Source organism: Eretmochelys imbricata, chromosome 6, assembly GCF_965152235.1.
Source record: "Eretmochelys imbricata isolate rEreImb1 chromosome 6, rEreImb1.hap1, whole genome shotgun sequence".
Lineage (NCBI taxonomy): Eukaryota > Metazoa > Chordata > Testudines > Cheloniidae > Eretmochelys > Eretmochelys imbricata.
Window position 1 is genome coordinate 113,763,178 of NC_135577.1, and position 19,532 is coordinate 113,782,709.

General features: G+C 42.8%; 1 protein-coding gene across 1 annotated transcript in view; it reads left to right on the top strand.

Annotated features, from left to right (window-relative positions):
* TDRD9 (tudor domain containing 9) overlaps nucleotides 1-19,532 on the top strand; it is a 146,492-nt gene that overhangs the window by 106,730 nt on the left and 20,230 nt on the right. The window contains exons 22-29 of the mRNA XM_077820530.1: nucleotides 2,855-2,962; nucleotides 3,523-3,623; nucleotides 4,274-4,447; nucleotides 6,075-6,186; nucleotides 11,610-11,822; nucleotides 13,931-14,020; nucleotides 14,743-15,000; nucleotides 15,526-15,681. Coding sequence (XP_077676656.1) covers nucleotides 2,855-2,962; nucleotides 3,523-3,623; nucleotides 4,274-4,447; nucleotides 6,075-6,186; nucleotides 11,610-11,822; nucleotides 13,931-14,020; nucleotides 14,743-15,000; nucleotides 15,526-15,681 — 1,212 coding nt within the window. The remainder of the gene's footprint in view (nucleotides 1-2,854; nucleotides 2,963-3,522; nucleotides 3,624-4,273; nucleotides 4,448-6,074; nucleotides 6,187-11,609; nucleotides 11,823-13,930; nucleotides 14,021-14,742; nucleotides 15,001-15,525; nucleotides 15,682-19,532) is intronic.

Sequence of the window (19,532 nt, forward strand, 5' to 3'; positions counted from 1 at the left end):
TGTGGGAAGTGGGGACAATGGGACCCACAAAGCCGCATGCCTGTACCTCTCCCTGCGCTTCCTTCCCTGCGTGTGGTCCCACTGCAGGGCACAGTGTGTTAGGTGTAAGGAGATGCGTGGTGCAGCTCTGGCAGTCGGGCTGCAGCCCCGCTCCCTGCTACTGCTCTTACCACAGCTCTGCCCTCCCAGGCCAGAGCCCCTTATCTCCTGTTTGGTCCATGTGTGTAGGCAGGTTTCTTGGGCTGCAGCCCCAGAAGGAAGGGAGGAGGAAGGTGATCACTGACTGCACGCAAGTTTTGCAGAGCTGCAGCCAGAGAAGGCATGTCCCAGCACTACTTCCCTAGCTGCAGCCTTGCAAACCTGCCTGCAGGAGGTCTCTGCACATCCCGTTGCTTCCTTCTGTGGCTGCAGACTCACAAACCTGCCTGCCAGTGGTGCCTTTCTTCCAAAAAAGTTTATTCCTGAGGGAATTCTGTAGCAAAAAAAGTAAAAATTATGTGCACAATATTTTAAAATTCTGCAAATTGTATTTGTCAAATAAATGTGGCTCCAACATGGCAGTGGGGAGCACAGGCCACTGGCTGCACTGAGGTGGGAGATCACTCGGAAGCCCCCACCTGCTTGGGAACAGGGACTTGGCTGTGAGGTTGCACCTGACCCTGACACAATGCAAGAGCCAGGCCTGCCCCAGAAATACCCCTGGGCTCTGCACCAGGCACACCAGGTCTGGGTGGACAGGCTCAGCCCGGCAGGATCCAAGTGTGGAGGGGCTTAGTGTGAGGTGAGAGGTTTCGTGTGCGCGTGGCTCAGTGGGGGAGCTGGATACACAGAGGCTCATTGGGGGGTTCCGGGTGCAGTGGCAATGGGACTCTGCAGGGGATCCAGGTGAAGATGGTTGGGGCTCAGCACGGGGGGGGTGTCTGTGTGTGGGGAAATGGGGCTCAGCACAGGGGTGGAGAGTTTAGTGAGGGGCTCCAGGTGCTGGGGGAGTAGGGCTTGATAGAGTGAGGGGTCCAGGTGCCATGGGGTGGGGGTCTGGGTGTGGGGAATTCGTTGGGATAGGGCCTGTTTTATGGGGGAGCTGCAGCTACTGCCAAGGGAATGCTGCATGCCGTGCTCCCACTTCCCCCCATGATTTCCCTATCTCATTTTCTTCCCCATCTCATCTCCCTCGCCTACTGCCCCATGCCCCGTCCTCCTCCCCTCACTCACACATTCCCCTCCCCCTGCTCTAGTCCACCTCGTCTTCCTTCCCCACTGCCTCTTCTCCTCACCACCCTTCCCTTATTTCCCCAGCCCCATTGCGGGCACTCACTGTTGCACAGAAAACAGGAAGGCTCCCAGCACCCAAAAGGTAGCTCTACTGGCACTAGGACCCAGGAGGCAGCTTCAGCTGTAGAGTCAGCAGAGCCTAGGTGCATTCTCCTTCAGCTGGGCAGCAATGCGCTTGCAGAAATGAAGTGGGAGGAGTGGCACATAACCCTGTGTTCCCCCTCCATGCCTCACCTCTCTTCGGGGGGGGGGGCAATCCCCCCTCAAATATTGTGCCCTCGGTCACCCTCCCACCCCACCCCACCACGTGGCTTCCCTTTGCTTCCCTGACATTTTCTGTGGGGAAGCACAGGAATTCGGGGTGGGGGGGGGCAATTTCTGCTCGTGCGCAGTCCCACAGAATTCCCCCATAAGTCAAAGTTGCTAATAATCACCATGCCATTGCTTATATCCTAATCCTGTTAATGTTGATATTAATGGGATGGGATTGGTTCTTAGCTTCAAATTGTCATTAACTGGAAGTTGCTAATATCAGGATTGCTATTAAACAATCTATTGTATTTGTTTTTAGACTCTTTGGAGCAAGCTTTTTACACTTAAGTACAAACGAGTGCCCATCATATGTTTCAATTTAATTTTTCTCCCTTTAGTTTTATATCCCAGTTCATGTGGGATCATCAAACGTTTTTTGGTTTGTTAGTGTAGACAATAGAGCTACAATTCATGTTACTGTTATTTATGGATCAGTGGATCTGTGGCTATCCCTTCACTTCTGACAGTTTATCAAAATAAAACCAAACCTGATATGTCATTTTGCTGTGGCTGTCCAAATTAGTCATAAAAATAAACTAGTTTGGAAGGACACTCTGGGGGTAGAGAATAAAAATAAAAAATTTAGCAAACTAAACAGTCCAGGAGTGGGCTGCATTATTCCTGTGTGGAATGCTACATTTGGACCTTCATTGGCTGTGTAGTTACTAAAAAAATTGGATCACTTCCAAATTTTGTGCAGATAACCTCTTAAGTTCTCTGTCAAGTGAAATTGCCTCTGGGCTGATAGAGAGTGAGCTTATTTTCAGATAGGTATTGGTGATGTGAAAGACAACCCATTATTGAGTCTTCAGTGAAATTTTAATTCAGGTCTGTGCCATCAAACGCGTTGAGGTCTAATGTGAATATTGTTAGTGCAAAGTGAGTGACTCTTATGTGCTCTGTAGAACCCTGTTCATGTAGCTTGACTGTGAAAATCAAGAATATTTTCTGTGATGATTGAGACACGGGGCATTACCCACAATGCCAGTGGATTTGCATAATTTGAACAGATCATATGTACTTATATAAATACTAAAAATTGTTCTAGAGGGGAGTCCCTTTTTATGAAATCATTCTTTAGGAATCTATGCCTTGTAATTTTAAACTGAAATGTTATATTTTACAGTTGTTCCCTTAGAGAGGAGATAGCCACACACACAGCTTTCATTAATGAAATTGTTCTGCAATTGCATTGAAAGGCAAATATGTCCCATTGAGAGGAACTAAATACAATGTGTTGCATTTTAGCAAAATATTGGCTTTATTTCAGGTTGTAATGGCTGGTGCTTTCTACCCAAACTATTTTACTTTTGGACAATGTGATGAAGAAATTGCTGTGAAGGAACTGGCTGGCAGAGATTCTAAAACCATTGTAATGGTATGTTAAGGCAATGAGTAATCTACTGTGTATTTCAGTTATGTGAGATTTCAGTGTTGAGGGTGGTATTTTGCAGTTTCGTTCTCTCTTTCAACAGAAGAGGAATAAGAAAAGGAGTACTTGTGGCACCTTAGAGACTAACCAATTTATTTGAGCATAAGCTTTCGTGAGCTACAGCTCACTTCATCGGATGCATTCAAATAAATTGGTTAGTCTCTAAGGTGCCACAAGTACTCCTTTTCCTTTTGCGAATACAGATTAACACGGCTGCTACTCTGAAACCAGTCTTGAATATGTTGAGCATTACTTTGGAGGAAGCAGAGCATCATTAATCACAAATTCTTGGAACTTTGGGGTACCTATTTTTTTAAAATAAATTGTTTGATACAAGATCTACCTTTATTCAAAATAACTTCACAATTTTGATGGCATTTACTAAAGTTATAAATATTACATCTCTTTTGAATATTAGAGAAGACAAATACTTCAAGGCTCTGGTTAAATGCATAATCCATTAAAATTTTTAAAACTGCAAATATAAACTTTATTTTTTGTGACAGTTGAAGAACATTCCTCCCTATGGTTTCCTATACTATAAACAGCTGCAGTCACTCTTTAGGCAGTGTGGTCAAGTAAAATCCATTGCATATGATGGAACAAAGTAAGTAAAAATGTGTTATTTTACATATCATAATTATGAAGTAATGAGTGGAGACTAATTTAAAAATCATGTCACTGCTTTTGTTACCCTGTGATCTGTCTGCAACATTTAGTGATCTCTCCTGTGATGTGATCTGTATAAGTAGTTGAGGAGATATGTACATTGAAAATCAAATGTTGGACAGAGAGAAAGAAGCAGGCTTGAGACTGAGTATGTTTGTTTATTAGCTAGTAGTAGAGAAACCAGTCTTTTTACCCACCGTCGTCATTTTCTTCTTTTGTGTAACAGTAGCCCCCTAAAAAGGCTGCCAGTGTTTGAGAACCTTGGTAACATTGCTTTTCTCTGCCTTCTTCAGATTTCAACACCTTCATGATTAATTCTGTCGTATCTTCCCAAAATTCTTCCTGTTTATATTGCTATGTCTGCATTTACACAATAATCTTGAGCATGCTAGAATAATTTAATTATAGCCATAATTATATGTAAAAAAGTTCTAAAGGTACATAGGGACAGATTGAGCAGTGGCTGTGAGACTATAAACATTTTTGCATTTCTCTTACCTGCTCAGAAGTGGGCCAGGAGAAGAACTGATCCACTTTTTCCTCAAATAAAGTACGCACTGCAGGGGTTTGTTTGTTTTTTTGAAACAGAGCCTTTGTGGAGTTCTCTCGTAATCCAGCAGAGCGGTTTAAAATTCTTCCAGCAGTGTATATGGCACTTAAAATGTTCCAGTTAAGAAGTCTGCTTGAACTCAGTGTTCATCCTCCAGAAATGATTGAAGGAAAAATGGAGGGAGTGACATTTACAGGATTGAGGCACACAAGGTATTGCATTATGGAGAGAAACTAGTCTCTTCATGGTCTTAGGTTGGAACAAGGCCTCTGTTTTATTTTAAGATCAAGTGTGAACTGCCTCTGTCATAACCAAAACTAAACCAGTCCACTTCAGATATCAAAGACATAATCTTATGCCAGGGCAGAATTATTCTGGAGGGTTTAGATGACTTGGACAGAGTGTTAAATAAAGAAATTGTAAAATCACTAACTGAACACTTTTTTGGGGCGGGCCTACTTATAACTCAAAAATGGCTTGGTCTGGGAACCTCAGATTTGTATTTCTTCTTAGCGGGACTGGTGTGTTTGAATAGTTTTGGGGGTATTCTGTTGGTTAAAAGCAGTCTGAATGCATATTCAAAACCTGCAGAGTTCTTACCCATCTGCCTTGCCATATGGCGTTAATATGTTGTGAGCATCAGGTAGACATATGTGTATAGTGGTAGTTGAGGGGGTACTTGAAGACCAAAGGGGAGGAGTAGCAGCACATTGGGGACATTAGGGAAACCCACCTTTTGGTGGCTGGAGATGCAGTGTAGGCAGAAGTGGTGTCCACCCCGTGTTGCTTGCAAGCTCTGTTAGTGTCCTTCCACCTCTTGAAACCTCCACAGGGACTTGGGACACTGAGCTGACACTAACCATTCTTAAGTAGAAATGAACAAACCTTGATAAAATGTTTGGGCAAACACCTTTTATTCTCCTATGGAGAATCCATCAGACTGAAAGTGTAGACCACTTGAGTAGGCCATGTCCAGTGGTCCAGGGAAAAGGTTCTGCTGGAAGAATCTGTTAACAGTGGCTTGCCCTGGGTACTCGACCCCTATTCTTAGACACAACTTGCTGAAACATCCCTCTGCCAAATGTTCCTGTTCAGCTGCAACTCTGAAATTAGTCCGTAAGCTTTGGGTATGATATTTCAAAATGTTAAAATGGCTGAAGGCAGAATTATGGCCTTAAGTTCAGAGTGCATACACCTGCAGCTCCCATTGACGATACGGACTTTTCAACAAAGCTTATGTAGACCATAAGATTATTCGTAAGATCCATATGAATATTAATTATTAAAGCACCTTAAGAAGCATAGGCAGCCCATTTACATCTGAGGATTAATATTGAATTTCTTAACTCTTGTCAATTACTAGCAACTTCTGTGTTCTTAAAGAGAGAATATTTTGGAATTTATCCTTAGTGTAATCAACCTAAATATTTTTTTTCATAACTTAACCTTAAAAGAGACGCCATAGTGGAAAACTCAGTTATTAAATCTAGGCTTTTGTGAATTTTATAAGAATTTGGTAGGGCAGCTGCTACTTTGCATGTATCATTATTTGTTATGCCACAGCAGGCACATAAAACATAATTTCTCAATGGTCTGTTGGATTTTCATAGCGCTCCCCCATTCTACCTTTATTTATTTTAAGCACGGACCATACTGTAATATATGCATTTTAGGGCTCATATCTTTCTTGCTAGGTATAAATGCCTTAACTTTGTTTTAGACCTAGATAGAAAGTGACTCAGGTTCATTTTTATTAAACTGAACTTTAAATTCTCACTTCAGAAAAATCCCAGAACATAGTGCTTGAAGGATTATATTGTATTCAATTATGTTTTTTAGAGTAAATGTGGACTTTCAGAAGCAGACCGTAGAGCCTATGCAAACCTCGTTTGGTGCTCTAGAACAGTCACAGACAATTGCAAGCCTTCCCTTGTCCATCTGTGTCACAGAGGTAGGAAAGTTCTGTCACTAAAATGCTGACCATACCTCATAAATCTTTTAAAGATTCCTCTATACAAACACAGCTAAAAACTGGAAATAGTGGAGGAAGGGTTTGAAGCTTTTTTTCATGGAATAGGATCATTTGGGGAAATAAGCAACTTCTCTAAAATTTAAAACAGTTGTACGTAAATAATAATCTCGCTATGGTAAGGTATGGGCTGTCCCTTGTTTGTTTGTACAGCCACTTTAGCACATTTTGGGAGCGAGTGGAAACAAACAGTAAGTGGAAGTGAAATTTAAAAAGCAAATACATTTTAACTAGATATAACTCTTCAATCAATTTTTACATAACCTTAAATTGTCCTTTGTGTGATTGTCCATGTGCCCATTCTACTGATGGTGCACGTGCACCTCGTGTTACAGATCACTGTCTGTCATAAATATAAAGGGAAGGGTAAACACCTTTAATCCCTCCTGGCCAGAGGAAAAACCCTTTCACCTGTAAAGGGTTAAGAAGCTAGGATAACCTCGCTGGCACCTGACCAAAATGACCAATGAGGAGACAAGATACTTTCAAAGCTGGAGGGCGGGAGAAACAAAGGTTCTCTCTGTCTCTGTTGCTTTTGCCGGGACCAGAGCAGGAATGCAGATCAGAACTCCTGTAAAGAGTTAATAAGCAGTCTAGTTAGATATGCGTTAGATTCTGTTTTTTGTTTAAATGGCTAATAAAATAAGTTGTGCTGAATGGAATATATATTCCTGTTTTTGTGTCTTTGTGTAACTTAAGGTTTTGCCTAGAGGGATTCTCTGTGTTTTGAATCTGATTACCCTGTAAGGTATTTACCATCCTGATTTTACAGAGGTGATTCTTTTACTTTTTCTTCAATTAAAATTCTTCTTTTAAGAACCCGATTGCTTTTTCATTGTTCTTAAGATCCAAGGGTTTGGGTCTGTGTTCACCTATGCAAATTGGTGAGGATTTTTTATCAAGCCTTCCCCAGGAAAGTGGGTATAGTGTTTGGGAGGATTTTGCGGGGGAAAGACGTTTCCAAGCGGGCTCTTTCCCTGTTATATATTTGTCAGACACTTGGTGGTGGCAGCAATAAAGTCCAGGGGCAAAAGGTAAAATAGTGTGTACCTTGGGGAAGTTTTAACCTAAGCTGGTAAAAATAAGCTTAGGGGGTTTTTCATGCAGGTCCCCACATCTGTACCCTAGAGTTCAGAGTGGGGAAGGAACCTTGACAGTGTCTTTTTAGCCATCGGTGCCTGTAGGGCATGTGTGTGCTCTCCAGTCGTCATCCTGTGCTGTGATGGCATATAAGGGCAGGGCATGCCCGCCACCATTCAGCTCCTCTCACCACTTCATGGCTTGACTGGCAACCTTCTTGATCGCCTTAGCTACCCAACTACAAATACAGTGTTATTTGTTAGTTGAATAGTTATTAGTTTGTTTGCCTGTTTCAACTTTTATTAAAAAGAAAAGGAGTACTTGCGGCACCTTAGAGACAAACAAATTTATTTGAGCATAAGCTTTTGTGAGCTACAGCTCACTTCGTCGGATGCATGCAGTGGAAAGTACAGTAGGGGGATTTAATATACACAGAGAACATGAAACCATGGGTGTTACCATACACACTGTAACGAGAGTGATCAGGTAAGGTGAGCTATTACCAGCAGGAGAGAAAGTAAACCTTTTGTAGTGATAATCAAGGTGGGCCATTTCCAGCAGTTGACAAGAACATGTGAGGAGAGGAACAGTGGGGGGGGGAAATAAATATGGGGAAATAGTTTTACTTTGTGTAATGACACATCCACTCCCAGTCTTTATTCAAGCCTAATTTAATGGTGTCCAGTTTGCAAATTAATTCCAATTCAGCAGTCTCTCGTTGGAGTCTGGTTTTGAAGTCTTTTTGTTGAAGAATTGCGACTTTTAGGTCTGTAATTGAGTGAAAAAAGATTGAAGTGTTCTCCGATTGGTTTTTGAATGTTATAATTCTTGACGTCTGATTTGTGTCCATTTATTCTTTTATGTAGAGACTGTCTGGTCTGGCCAGTGTACATGGCAGAGGGGCATTGCTGGCACATGATGGCATATATCACATTGGTAGATGTGCAGGTGAACGAGCCTCTGATAGTGGCTGATGTGATTAGGCCCTATGTTGGTGTCCCCTGAATAGATATGTGGACACAATCGGCAACGGGCTTTGTTGCAAGGATAGGTTCCTGGGTTAGTGTTTTTGTTGTGTGCTGTGTGGTTGCAAACTGGACACCATTAAATTAGGCTTGAATAAAGACTGGGAGTGGATGTGTCATTACACAAAGTAAAACTATTTCCCCATGTTTATTCCCCTCCCGCTCCACCCACTGTTCCTCACACATTCTTGTCAACTGCTGGAAATGGCCCACCTTGATTATCACTACAAAAGGTTTTTTTTCTCTCCTGCTGGTAATAGCTCACCTTACCTGATCACTCTCTTTACAGTGTGTATGGTAACACCCATGGTTTCATGTTCTCTGTATATATAAAATCCCCCTACTGTATTTTCCACTGCATGCATCCCATGAAGTGAGCTGTAGCTCACGAAAGCTTATGCTCAAATAAATTTGTTAGTGTCTAAGGTGCCACAAGTACTCCTTTTCTTTTTGCGGATACAGACTAACATGGCTGCTACTCTGAAACCAACTTTTATTAGTTATTCACTGTGGCGTTGTTGAGCTCACCTGGGTTTAAACACTGCCCATCATGTGAAAGAGCTATTCCAGTTTCAAATGGAGACTCAAAGTCTCTCTTGTCTGGGAGAGATGCACATTCCCAGTAAACATGTGAATTGTAAGTCTTTCAGCTCCACAACTAGGAAGGACAGGGAGGCCTGACTTCATGTCTTCCTAATGATCAAACAAATGAGACCAGTTTCCGAGCTAAGCTGTCAAATACACCCTGTATGTGAGCCTTCGGAATCTAAGAGTGGCAATACGGGCTTGTGACTTTGAGAGCTGCAACCTGAACATTCATTCCCGACTGCAACAGTTAAGTGAACCCCAGACTGCATGGGGTTATAAGCCCCAGAGATAGGTCACCCATCAGGGATTCCTCTAAGAGAAAAACCTCCGCACGGGGATTTTGCAGCTCAGAAGAGCTCTTGCTGAAACTCGGCGCTGAGCTGCTTCCATGCCACAACCCAGCACTTTTGCAGCCCAGTGTCTCTCACTCTTCTGCTACATATGGGTGATTCCCCTTCTGTCTGCAGTTTCTGGAGGCAGTTCAAAGCTGTAGCACAACCTGACCTAGCTATGCCCCTTTTTCCGGCCTGCTGCCAGAAATTCTGCCTTTGTGACACCTGTCCGTAATGGTTCTCTTTGCTTCTCGCCTTTCCTTTCTAATTTTTTTTCATTTTCAGGCAGTAGTGAGCAGCCTTCTTTGTTCTCTCCACCACCTGGACCGGGTATTTAGTAGCCTGTGTCTGAACCCACCAAGAGTCTCCGCTACAGTGCCTCTCTGCTGAGTTCCTCTGCCCCCTTTTAGGGAATGGCAGAGTAGTAACTCAAGCACTAGGCTGAGCCTAGAAAGTGCTCCATTTGCAAGGCAGCTTTAATAGGCTTTATAGTGTGAAAATCATGTCCTCCTTGTTCTCAGCCAACTGACCCTAGCATTGCTGGGGAATGGAACTTTTGAGTCGGACAAGCGTATTGGGACCACCCATCCACCAATAAACCGATACTCCACCATAGAAAAATCTGACCAGGAAACCCAGAGTAGGTCAGGAAGAGACCCTAAGGATGAGGAGGACTTCATTCAGCTGGCCCAGGTGGTAAATCCTGGGGCAATTCAGGACCACAAGGACAGGACCCTAACAGGGTTCCCAGTCCCCCCCCCAAGTCCTGACATGGATCCTAAGTACTCTGTGAGCCCTGCTTCTCTCCTCAATCACTCTCCACCCCCATCTTCTCTCCTCCCCAGGTATTGGATTCTGTGCTGTTCTCCAAGTACCTCTACTCCTAGCTCTACTATTCTGGCTTTGCCTGCTCTTCAGCTGGAACCTGGGCTCAGCTCTGGCTCCCCAAGTTACTGGTGTCTGGCTACAAGGAACAGTGCAGGGAATGTGCACTGTAGTCCATTAACTCTCCTTTGTCTGGAAAGCTGGAGAGCAAGAGGCAGGTCTCAGCTGGGCAAGAAGACAGGGAAAAGAACGTTGGGTAGCCTACCAGTAGGACTCAGACTGGGGATCAACATGATCTCAACAGTGGTCCATGAAGTTAATTGTAGCATTTTGAATAGACTCAGTGCGGGTAAGGTGGGTGTCAGGAAGACCCCAAAGAGGAGGAAGTTGAAGTAATCAAGATGGGAGATAAGGCTCTGGACTAGTATGTGGATTTTTTCAATTGTGTCCAAGAGGTTTTGTCTTGAAGATATTATGAAGATTTGGACATGGCCTGCATGCACTTTTAAAAAGTGAACATTTTAATATCTTTTCAGAAATGCAACTAGATTTCCCTGTTGGGGAAAGTGGGAAGTTTCATTACCTTTAAATACCAAAATTATTTTTAAAAATTTTAATATTTTGTAATTGAACAGTACAACCATCAGAGTCCTGCTTCTTTTTGGAGAGACCAACTTAGAGGGCTGATAGAGAGTGATTGATTTCAGTTTGTTTTACTACAGACAGATAATTCCTTTGTTTAATCAGTTTTAAATACAAAACAGAAGAGTGGGTGGGTGAGATTCTGTGGCCTGCGTTGTGCAGGAGGTCGGACTAAATGATCATAATGGTCCCTTCTGACCTTAGTATCTATGAATCTATTACAAAAAAAATTGTCAAATAAATGTGCATCATCCACCATTTTCTAATGTAACAATGTAAAAATTAAGAATCTGAATAAATGTATGTAAAGCTGTATAATTCCTTAAATGTGTATGGATATAATGTATTTTCCTGGTTAACAAAAGTAAGTACCAAATTTAGTGTCAAGGCTATATTTAGTTGCAAACCAACACATCTTAAATGCTCCCTAACCAATGAGAATTAACCTCTCTTTAGGAAAATAACTAAGAGTACAAATACAAAAGAAGATTAAAACTGAACATTTAAATCAGTCTGTTATGCCATCATGCCTGAGCTTCACCTCTTGTTATGTCAGATTTTACACCAATGTTCATATGATAATACGTCTCTTATTTACAGTATCTGGTGCAATATGGATGTGAAAGTTATGCTTCATCATTTAAGAAATACACCAGGTGTTTGAAAACTACTACCATAAATTCTTTTCAGGATTAGGAATGCTTTATTGTATTTTTCCTGGTATGCTGTGTAACACTAAAAAAATGTGATCAAGCATTGTAAGAATAAAAATCATATGAAATCAGATTTTAATATAAAAAGATGACTTAAAAAATTCAAAATATTTTAGCAAGTTGTATCCTGGTGTTCTTAGGTGGTGGAAGTTGGACACTTCTGGGGTTACCGAACAGATGAAAAAAATATGATTGTTCTCAAAAGGCTTACTACTGAGATTAACCACCTGGACCTGATGCCTCTACCAGTGTGTCCGTATCCTGATTTAGTTTGTCTGGCACAGTTTACTGATTTTGAAAGCAAAAGATACTATAGAGCCCAGATCTTATGTGTTTCTGGAGATTCTGCTGAGGTATAGTAATATGTTATGTTATATTGAATGGTAAGAAGTAATTGAATTAACGATCTTGTAGCTTCATATTTTTAATGAAATACTTTTGTGACAATTACAAACATCTTTATAAAGAAAGCAAATGTATAAAAGCAAACCTTAGCCAAAGTGACCCAGGAGCAAATGAATGATAGGTCAGAACACAACAGGGAAATTGTCACTTTGTGATATTGAAGGAGAATTTTGACAGGAGAGAAAAGTGGGTGGTGTAGTAATGTGTGCTGAAGTAGAAGGCTTCAATGAAAGTAGTAGCAAATGAAAAACTTAAAACGGGCTCCAATTACAAGATCTATAGTTTGGAGGAATACTTCAAAAAATGAAATTTTAAGTCAGCTTGATGAATCAGTGTCAGCATGTAACGACTGAGAAGGTAAATGTGTTCATCAGTGTGACCAAAAATCACAAGTTGATGGACTCACGTGTTCTCAACTGTATGTAAAAGGATGGCCAGTGTATAGTCCTTGTCAATTGGCTTCGGAGGGCTTGTCTTCACTACTGGGGAGATTGATGCTGCTGCAACTGATGCAATGAGTGTCGATTTAGCGGGTCTAGTGAAGACCCGCTAAATCGATAACAGAGCGCTCTCCAGTACTCCAGCTCCCTGAGAAGAGTGAGGTAAGTTGACCAGAGAGCGTCTCCTGTTGATGCAGCGCAGTGAAGACACCATGGTAAGTCGACCTAAGCTACATCAACTCCAGCTACATTATTCACGTAGCTGGAGTAGCGTAACTTAGATCGACTTACCCCAGTAATGAAGACAAGCCCTCAGAACAGTTGCATGCTACCTCTCTGTGGTGCCCAAAGGTTCCCCTTCCAAGAGCCTTGATTGCACTGTGGCAGTGACCCCTCACCACTGGCTTCCTTGAAGCTAGGTGCCCAGCTACAGCTAACCACTTCTACTTGTGGTAAAGCTTGTTTGAGGTCTGAATCAGGCCTGCAGGTAGGTTGGGTTCGTCCAGATTTCTTGGTCAAGGCATAGTCGACGTCCAGACTCCAGAGAAATAATTTTAAAAAACTCAGTAATGATGATGTTTCAGATTCTGGGGTCCATTCAGAAGCATCTGGCGATCTGGATTTGGCCCACAGTCCACCAACTGACTACCCCTGATGTAGGTGTAGCCAAAGGCATAGGCTGCCTGGGCTTTGTTCTAAAGCCATCAGCTCTCATCATAGATGTAGTGCCCCTCAAATGCAGACACAATTTCATTGAAAGCTAGCAATCCTTTCTTGACTTTGCTGTTCCATTCTTGGCAAGGACCACCTGTGACAGTCTTAAGGTGTGTATGAGTATGATTTTAATAGCTTCATGTGAGCACCACTTCTGATTGCATAATCAGTTGATGAAATCTGATCTGATTCTGTACATACATGCCTTACAGAAGTCAAGTAAATCTCCAAATCCTTGGAATCTTTTTGCCATCTCTGTCAGCAAGTGGACAGGCAAAGCAGCTGATCAGATAGTTCAGACAGGCTTGTCTGTTCCAGTGACATTTATTTTGCTTTGGATGGCAGGGGGTGAGTGTAATCCGTGGCTGTCACCCACCCCGACATGCCAGTCTGTGCAGTAGCTATCTGCCAATCCAGAGACCACAAGTAGTTGACTTCCTCCTCTGCTGATTTGAGGTAAGATTATGCAAATTTCAGTCTAAGCCACCAGCCCCTAGTCCATAATTGGTATGGGCCAAGAACTGTTGCCTTGGAGAAAAGTTTGCCTAATGCTGTCTCTAATTAGCAGTTTTTTGGTTGATTGGATGTGTAACCTAGGAGAAGATGGAATAATAGACAAGACAAAACTGACCTGTTTATTTTTGACACATTCTGCCTCCAGGAACCCATTATTCAAGATTCTGTAGTTTCTATAAGTATTTGTCTTTTAACTGGTTATGTAGTGTACTGTGCTACTGAACTGATTGTCTCTGTGTAGCTGATGTGTAACTATTAAAGAAATTTTATATACTGCAGTAGGTCCATTGTGTGCTTGCTACCTTACATCTGCTAAACTAGCACTTTCTTTGGTGCTTTGAAATCTCCACTGATTTTATATTTTCATTCCTTTCTTTGTCATCAAGGTTTTCTTTGTCGATTATGGCAGTAGATCAAGAGTGTTTTTAAATCACCTAAAGGAAATTCCAAACTATCTTCGAGAGCTTCCTTTTCAGGTAATGATAAATAGTGTTTGCTTCTTTTTAATGAATGTATTAATATTTTAGGCCAACAAGCTTAAGATTTTTTTAAACCTCAACAAATCTTTCCCAAATAATAAAGATCCATGACTGGCTACCATATTTTGCTAATCTGATGTATGTGAAAGCCTTTATCACTAGTCATACATAAGGTATGTTTGGAAGCCTAACTGTTTTCCACCAAGAGAAGACCTGTTTAATAAGTAATCTTGTTTCATGTAACTGTAAACAGTGGTGCCTAGCTTGTGGTTGGAATCATGTGTAGTCCTCAAGGGTTATTGTGTGAACAATGTTCGTATTTGATTATTAACGGTGATTAGCTCCCGCACCATGAAGCGCAGCCCCTGCCAGCACCACTCCACACCTGCCCGAGGCTTGCAGTTTGGGGGGGCAATGCTGGCCCTGTTCCCCCAGACTACTCCAGGCTAAAGAGTGGGGGGCCATGGCCCCCTGATTTTGGAGCCCTTGGTGTAGATGTATGCACAGTGACAGTATAATGGGATTTGTAGCAGTAGTTTTATGGCACCCTTAAGCACTCTCTGTAAAATAATGAATTTAATATTGTTAATGGGGGAAGTGTCACGCATGTGATGGTTTATCATTTTGATTGTTACTGACCCAAATTGTTTTGGTAAAAAAATCAAAATGTGTCTGTCACTTCTGGAGCTCATCATGCATTCTTTAATATGTTGTTTTAGGCTTTAGAGTTCAAGATGTGCAAGATGCGCCCCTCTGCGAAATCTCTTGTATGTGGAGAACAGTGGAGTTATGGTGCTAGCCAAAGATTTGCTTCATTAGTAAATGACTGTGCTCTTATAGTGAGGGTGTATTCAGTTGTGCACAGTGTTCTGCGTGTGGATGTTTACCGTTACTCCGGAATTAAAGAAGTGAACATTCGAGACGTGCTCATTGAAGAGGGCTATGCTGAGCTAGCAGAAGAATCCTATGAATCAAAAGTATGCATTAAATAAAAAGCAATGTTTTGCCATGCCTCTTTAGTTTCTTATGCTAATTTATTTAATCTCCTCTTATGACCTGATACATTGGGCTGAGATTTTGACAGCTATGTAAGTTAAGCAGGGTTGACTCTGGTTAGTACTTAAATGAGAGTATAATAAAACATGTATGTGTATGTAAGCCTCTGGTTAATACAAGTGGTCTTTGAGATAGTTTACATGTACTAAAGTAATCATAGTGTGGGGAGACAGGGACCTGAACTAACTGTTTTTGAGACTCTTCCAAACCGATGCTTCCCAGTGAAGGGTGTAATGCTTTAATTAGGTGACTGTCTTGTATTAAGTACTGCTAAGTGCTTTATGATTCAGTGGAAGGTGTTAAGGCAAATCACTGTTTTTGAATTCAAACTTGTGTTTGTTCACACAAATTTGTATACATTTTTTTTGCATGAACTGTTTTGTTTTAGTTTTTAAAAGTTTGAACATTTCTCAGTTTGTTCTAACTCTTTTCTATTTTTCATTTAGCAAAGCAATGAACTCAAAGAATTATATTCAAAACAAGTAGAAAATGAGGAGAATGCATCTGTAACTCCAAAAAAAAAAAAAAAGGAAGAAAAACGCCTCATTGAAATGTTGTTAAATCACTTTTCTGCCAATAAATTTGGTGCACCAAATTGTAAGGTAACTTCAGAAATGGTTTCATTTCTATATGAAACTATAAAAATATGATCTGTCTATGCCCGAGATTGAAAGCGATTTTTCCAACAAGATTTGATTTTCTGCCTTGAAACAATATTAACTTCAGATTCAGCTATGAATAAAGATAACATAAATTTTTAGGGTTCTTGGAGATAGATTTGTGAACCAGTAAGAGACCAGGATTAAATATTGTCTGAATTAACAGTTTTTAGGATCTTAAGACCTCTGTAGTATTGAGTGACTTCAGCTTGTGGTACAGCATGTGAAAAGCAATTTTATCCTCAACATTTTATTTTTAATGGAAATGGGTACTACCCTCATTTCTCCCTGTTTATATCAGTTTTTAATTCTTAAAAATACATGACAAAGGAATTCAAAATTTACGCCAGGTTTGTGTGCAGAATAGTAAGACTGTGGGAGGCAGGCAGTACAGATGCTTTAAAATTTACTTTTAAAATTCTGTGCATCTTCTGTGTTAACCAAGGAGACTCCAGAGTTAATCATTCAGGTGAATCCAAAATTAACAATTAATTCTTCTTTGAGTATATGCCCTTATGGGTGCTCTGCCATAGGATGGACGTGCGTCCATGCACTTTCAACTGGAGAATGCGAAGCAGTGTTCGCAGGCCTGCATGTGCACAGATCAGCACCTCCTGTCCCCAAACAAAGGCATATAAGGAGGAGTGGACCCATTCCACTCAGTTCCTTTTCAACCACCTGTGGCTAAAGACTAGCGATTCTGCCTCTGTTGATTCTCAGCTTCTCACTTTTCTTGTATACCGTTTATTCTTTATTCCCCGCCCCCATTTTCTTAGTTTTAGTTTTATACACTTGTGTTTAGAAGGGGGACTACCCTCTCCCTGTCTCTCCTTCAATCCGCTACCACTCTGGATTATGCTGAAAACTCTGGGATTTCAGTCCTGCCAGACCTGCCACAGGTCTTTTCCCCATAGTGGCAGGCATTCGAACTGTCTCTCCTGCCTTGGAGACACCCATGTTCTGTCTAAGTGTAAAGTCTGTATGGGATTTAAAGGCAGGTCTCAGAAAGAGAGGCAAGATTGAAGCTCCTAATGAAGTGTTCACTAGTCCCAGTAGGATCTGCTTCCCTGCTGTGTGTTAGCCTAAACATCCCAGGCTGCTCTGTTGGCAGCAGTACCTTCAGAGACTAGGACTTCTAAGAAGAAGAACCTTCTTTCACCTTCCAGAGAGCCTGAGAGGGAGGGGTAGGTCACCCCATAAATGCCATAAAGACCTCACATCCCTCAAAGGCTACAGCTCAGGTATCGTCTGAGCACAGTACCAAGCCACTGGTGCTGCACAAGAAGCAAGTGTGTGGACAAGTCTAAGACAACACAGGGAACAGTTTACCTCATTACCAAACCAACACATCAAGGCACTGAGATATGCAGAGGCCTCCTGTCGTGGCACCATCATCTCCCTTACACCAGGGCTCTGAGGTAGAGAAGCTCCTCTTCAAGCCTCACCAGTACTGCAGCCACTGTTTCGGCAGTACTAGGTCCTGGCATCAGTTCAGTCTTCTGGACACCAGAGCTTTCCAGCTCCCTCCAGATTACTTTCCCTGGAGGGCCTGTTTATATTGGAGGTAGCAGAGTCTCCCCTGCTACAGTCCTATACCAAGGTCACTTTCCCAATATCGCTCAGATGGATTGAACTTGATAAGACTTCTAGCCTTAAATACTGGCACTTTTGTCTGAGGTTCCCCCCCTACAGCCCAGGGGATGATTTTTCTTCAGACTCTCTGAGGTCTCAGTATAGGGTTCTTTTTCAGCATGTTACCACCACACCCTGTGAGACAGTATTCTGAAGCTTTTTCAGACCCCACCAGACATCCTAAAGCTAGGGGATAGGACTGTCTCTGGGGACCCTTCTTTTATCCCCCCTGGATTCCCCTCAGTGAACAATTTTATAGGGTTTCAAGCAGAAAGAGCGCCCAATACCTGCCAGTATGGCATCATTCACAGGCACCAAGTGAACAACCTACAGTGCCACAGGATTGCCTTTCAGTGCCTTATGCCCTCTCGGCACTGGGGAACACAGAGGAGAAGCAGGATCCCCAGATGAGGGCAAGTTTCTTCTATCAGCCAAGTCCTCTTCATTCCCAGATGAGATGGTAAAGCACCCACCAGCTTCTTACACTGTCCACTTTCAGGCCTTGCAAGACCCTGTGAAATGCATGATGGAATTCCTCCGGATCCCATTAGAGGTGGTCCATGAGTCTCAACACTCCTTGGTGGACATTTTAAAATCTCATCTGTTGATGAAATATCTCCTCCCAATAAATGTGACTCAGTTATCACCGGCTCACAGAGTCTGGCAAACATCTGCCATTATCCAGCTCACCTGACAGTGGGAAATTAAAAAGTACTATATGCCAGCCAAGGGAATGGAGAATTTCTTTTCTCACCTCACCCAACTCCCTAGGGGTGGACATGGCTAACAAAAGGAATAGACAGGCCCAGTCCAGACTCTCTCCTAATAAAGAGTCCAAATGTTTAGACCCCCTGGGTAAGAAAAGCTACTCCTTAGCAGTTCTCCAACCTTGTGCGACAAATATGTTGGCAAAATATCATTTCAGTATATATTCCAAGTTCACTCATTTTATTGAACATCTGCCATAGGACAAGAGAACAATTTCAGGCCCTCATTTCAGAGAGTCAGTTGAGAGCCAGAACCTCCCTCCAAGCTGCTCTAGATGCTCCAGATACAGCTTCTACATGCCTAACCATGATCATGGTTATGTGGAGAGCATCTTGGCTCCAGTCTTCCAGTCTCCCAAGAAAAGTGCAGATTATTGTTGAAGACCTTCTCTTTGAAGGGCCCAGGCTGTTCAGCTCTATATGAGTCTTCCCTCTCCACTCTGAAGGACTCGAGAGCTACCTTACAGTCACCAGGAGTTTACGTTCCTACAACCAAGAGACAGTTTAGTTGGTTGCAAATATCACAACAGCCTAGGCTGTTCCAGTACAACCCGCAGTAGGCCTTTCCCCGATTTTGAGACTTTCAGAGGAGGAGATCAAGACCTCAGGAAAGGGGACCACCCCCTCCTACAGAAACATCTCCTCTACTGTCCAGCAAGGGTATGTGGTGTGGTCCTGTCCTTCCTCACCTCTGTCCCACAGGAGGACTACCAGGCCCACCAAGACCTCCTAAAAAGGGTGGCAGCGAGCCTCCGCCTCCAGGCTGAGGAGATGGAAGAGCCCTCAGACAGTTCCTGTTCAATGTGCTGTCCCCTTCAGCAACGGGCAGGGTGGCCTTGTCGCTCCATGAAGGGGTGGCAGGAATTTCAAATGCCCTGTGGCAAACACCAGCCTCGTTGGCTCCCACCTCTAAAAAGGCGGAGCGCAAGTACTTTGTACTCACGAAGGGACACAAATATCTGCATACCCACCCGGCGCCCAACTCCTTGGTGGTCGAGTCAGTCAAGCACAGGGAGCGGCAGGGGCAACCAGCCCCGACACCCAAGAACAAAGACTCTCGGAGACTGGATACTTTCGGGAGAAAAGTTTATTTGTCGTCAAGCTTTCAGCTACAAGTAGCAAGCCATCAGGGTCTTCTGGGTCACTACGAGTTTAACCTCTGGGAATCCCTCCCCAAGTTTTGAGGACTCCCTGCGGGAGCACAATAAGAAGGAGTTTAAGGTGCTTGTGGAGGAAGGGGCGGCGGCCTCAAGGGCATCCCTGCAGGCCGCTTCGGATGCAGCGTTCCCGGCTACGTGGTCCAGGGCCTCAGTGGTGTCCATGAGACGGGCGTCACGGCTTCCGCTCTCTGGACTCTCCAGCGAAGCACAGTCATCCATGCAGGATCTCCCTTTC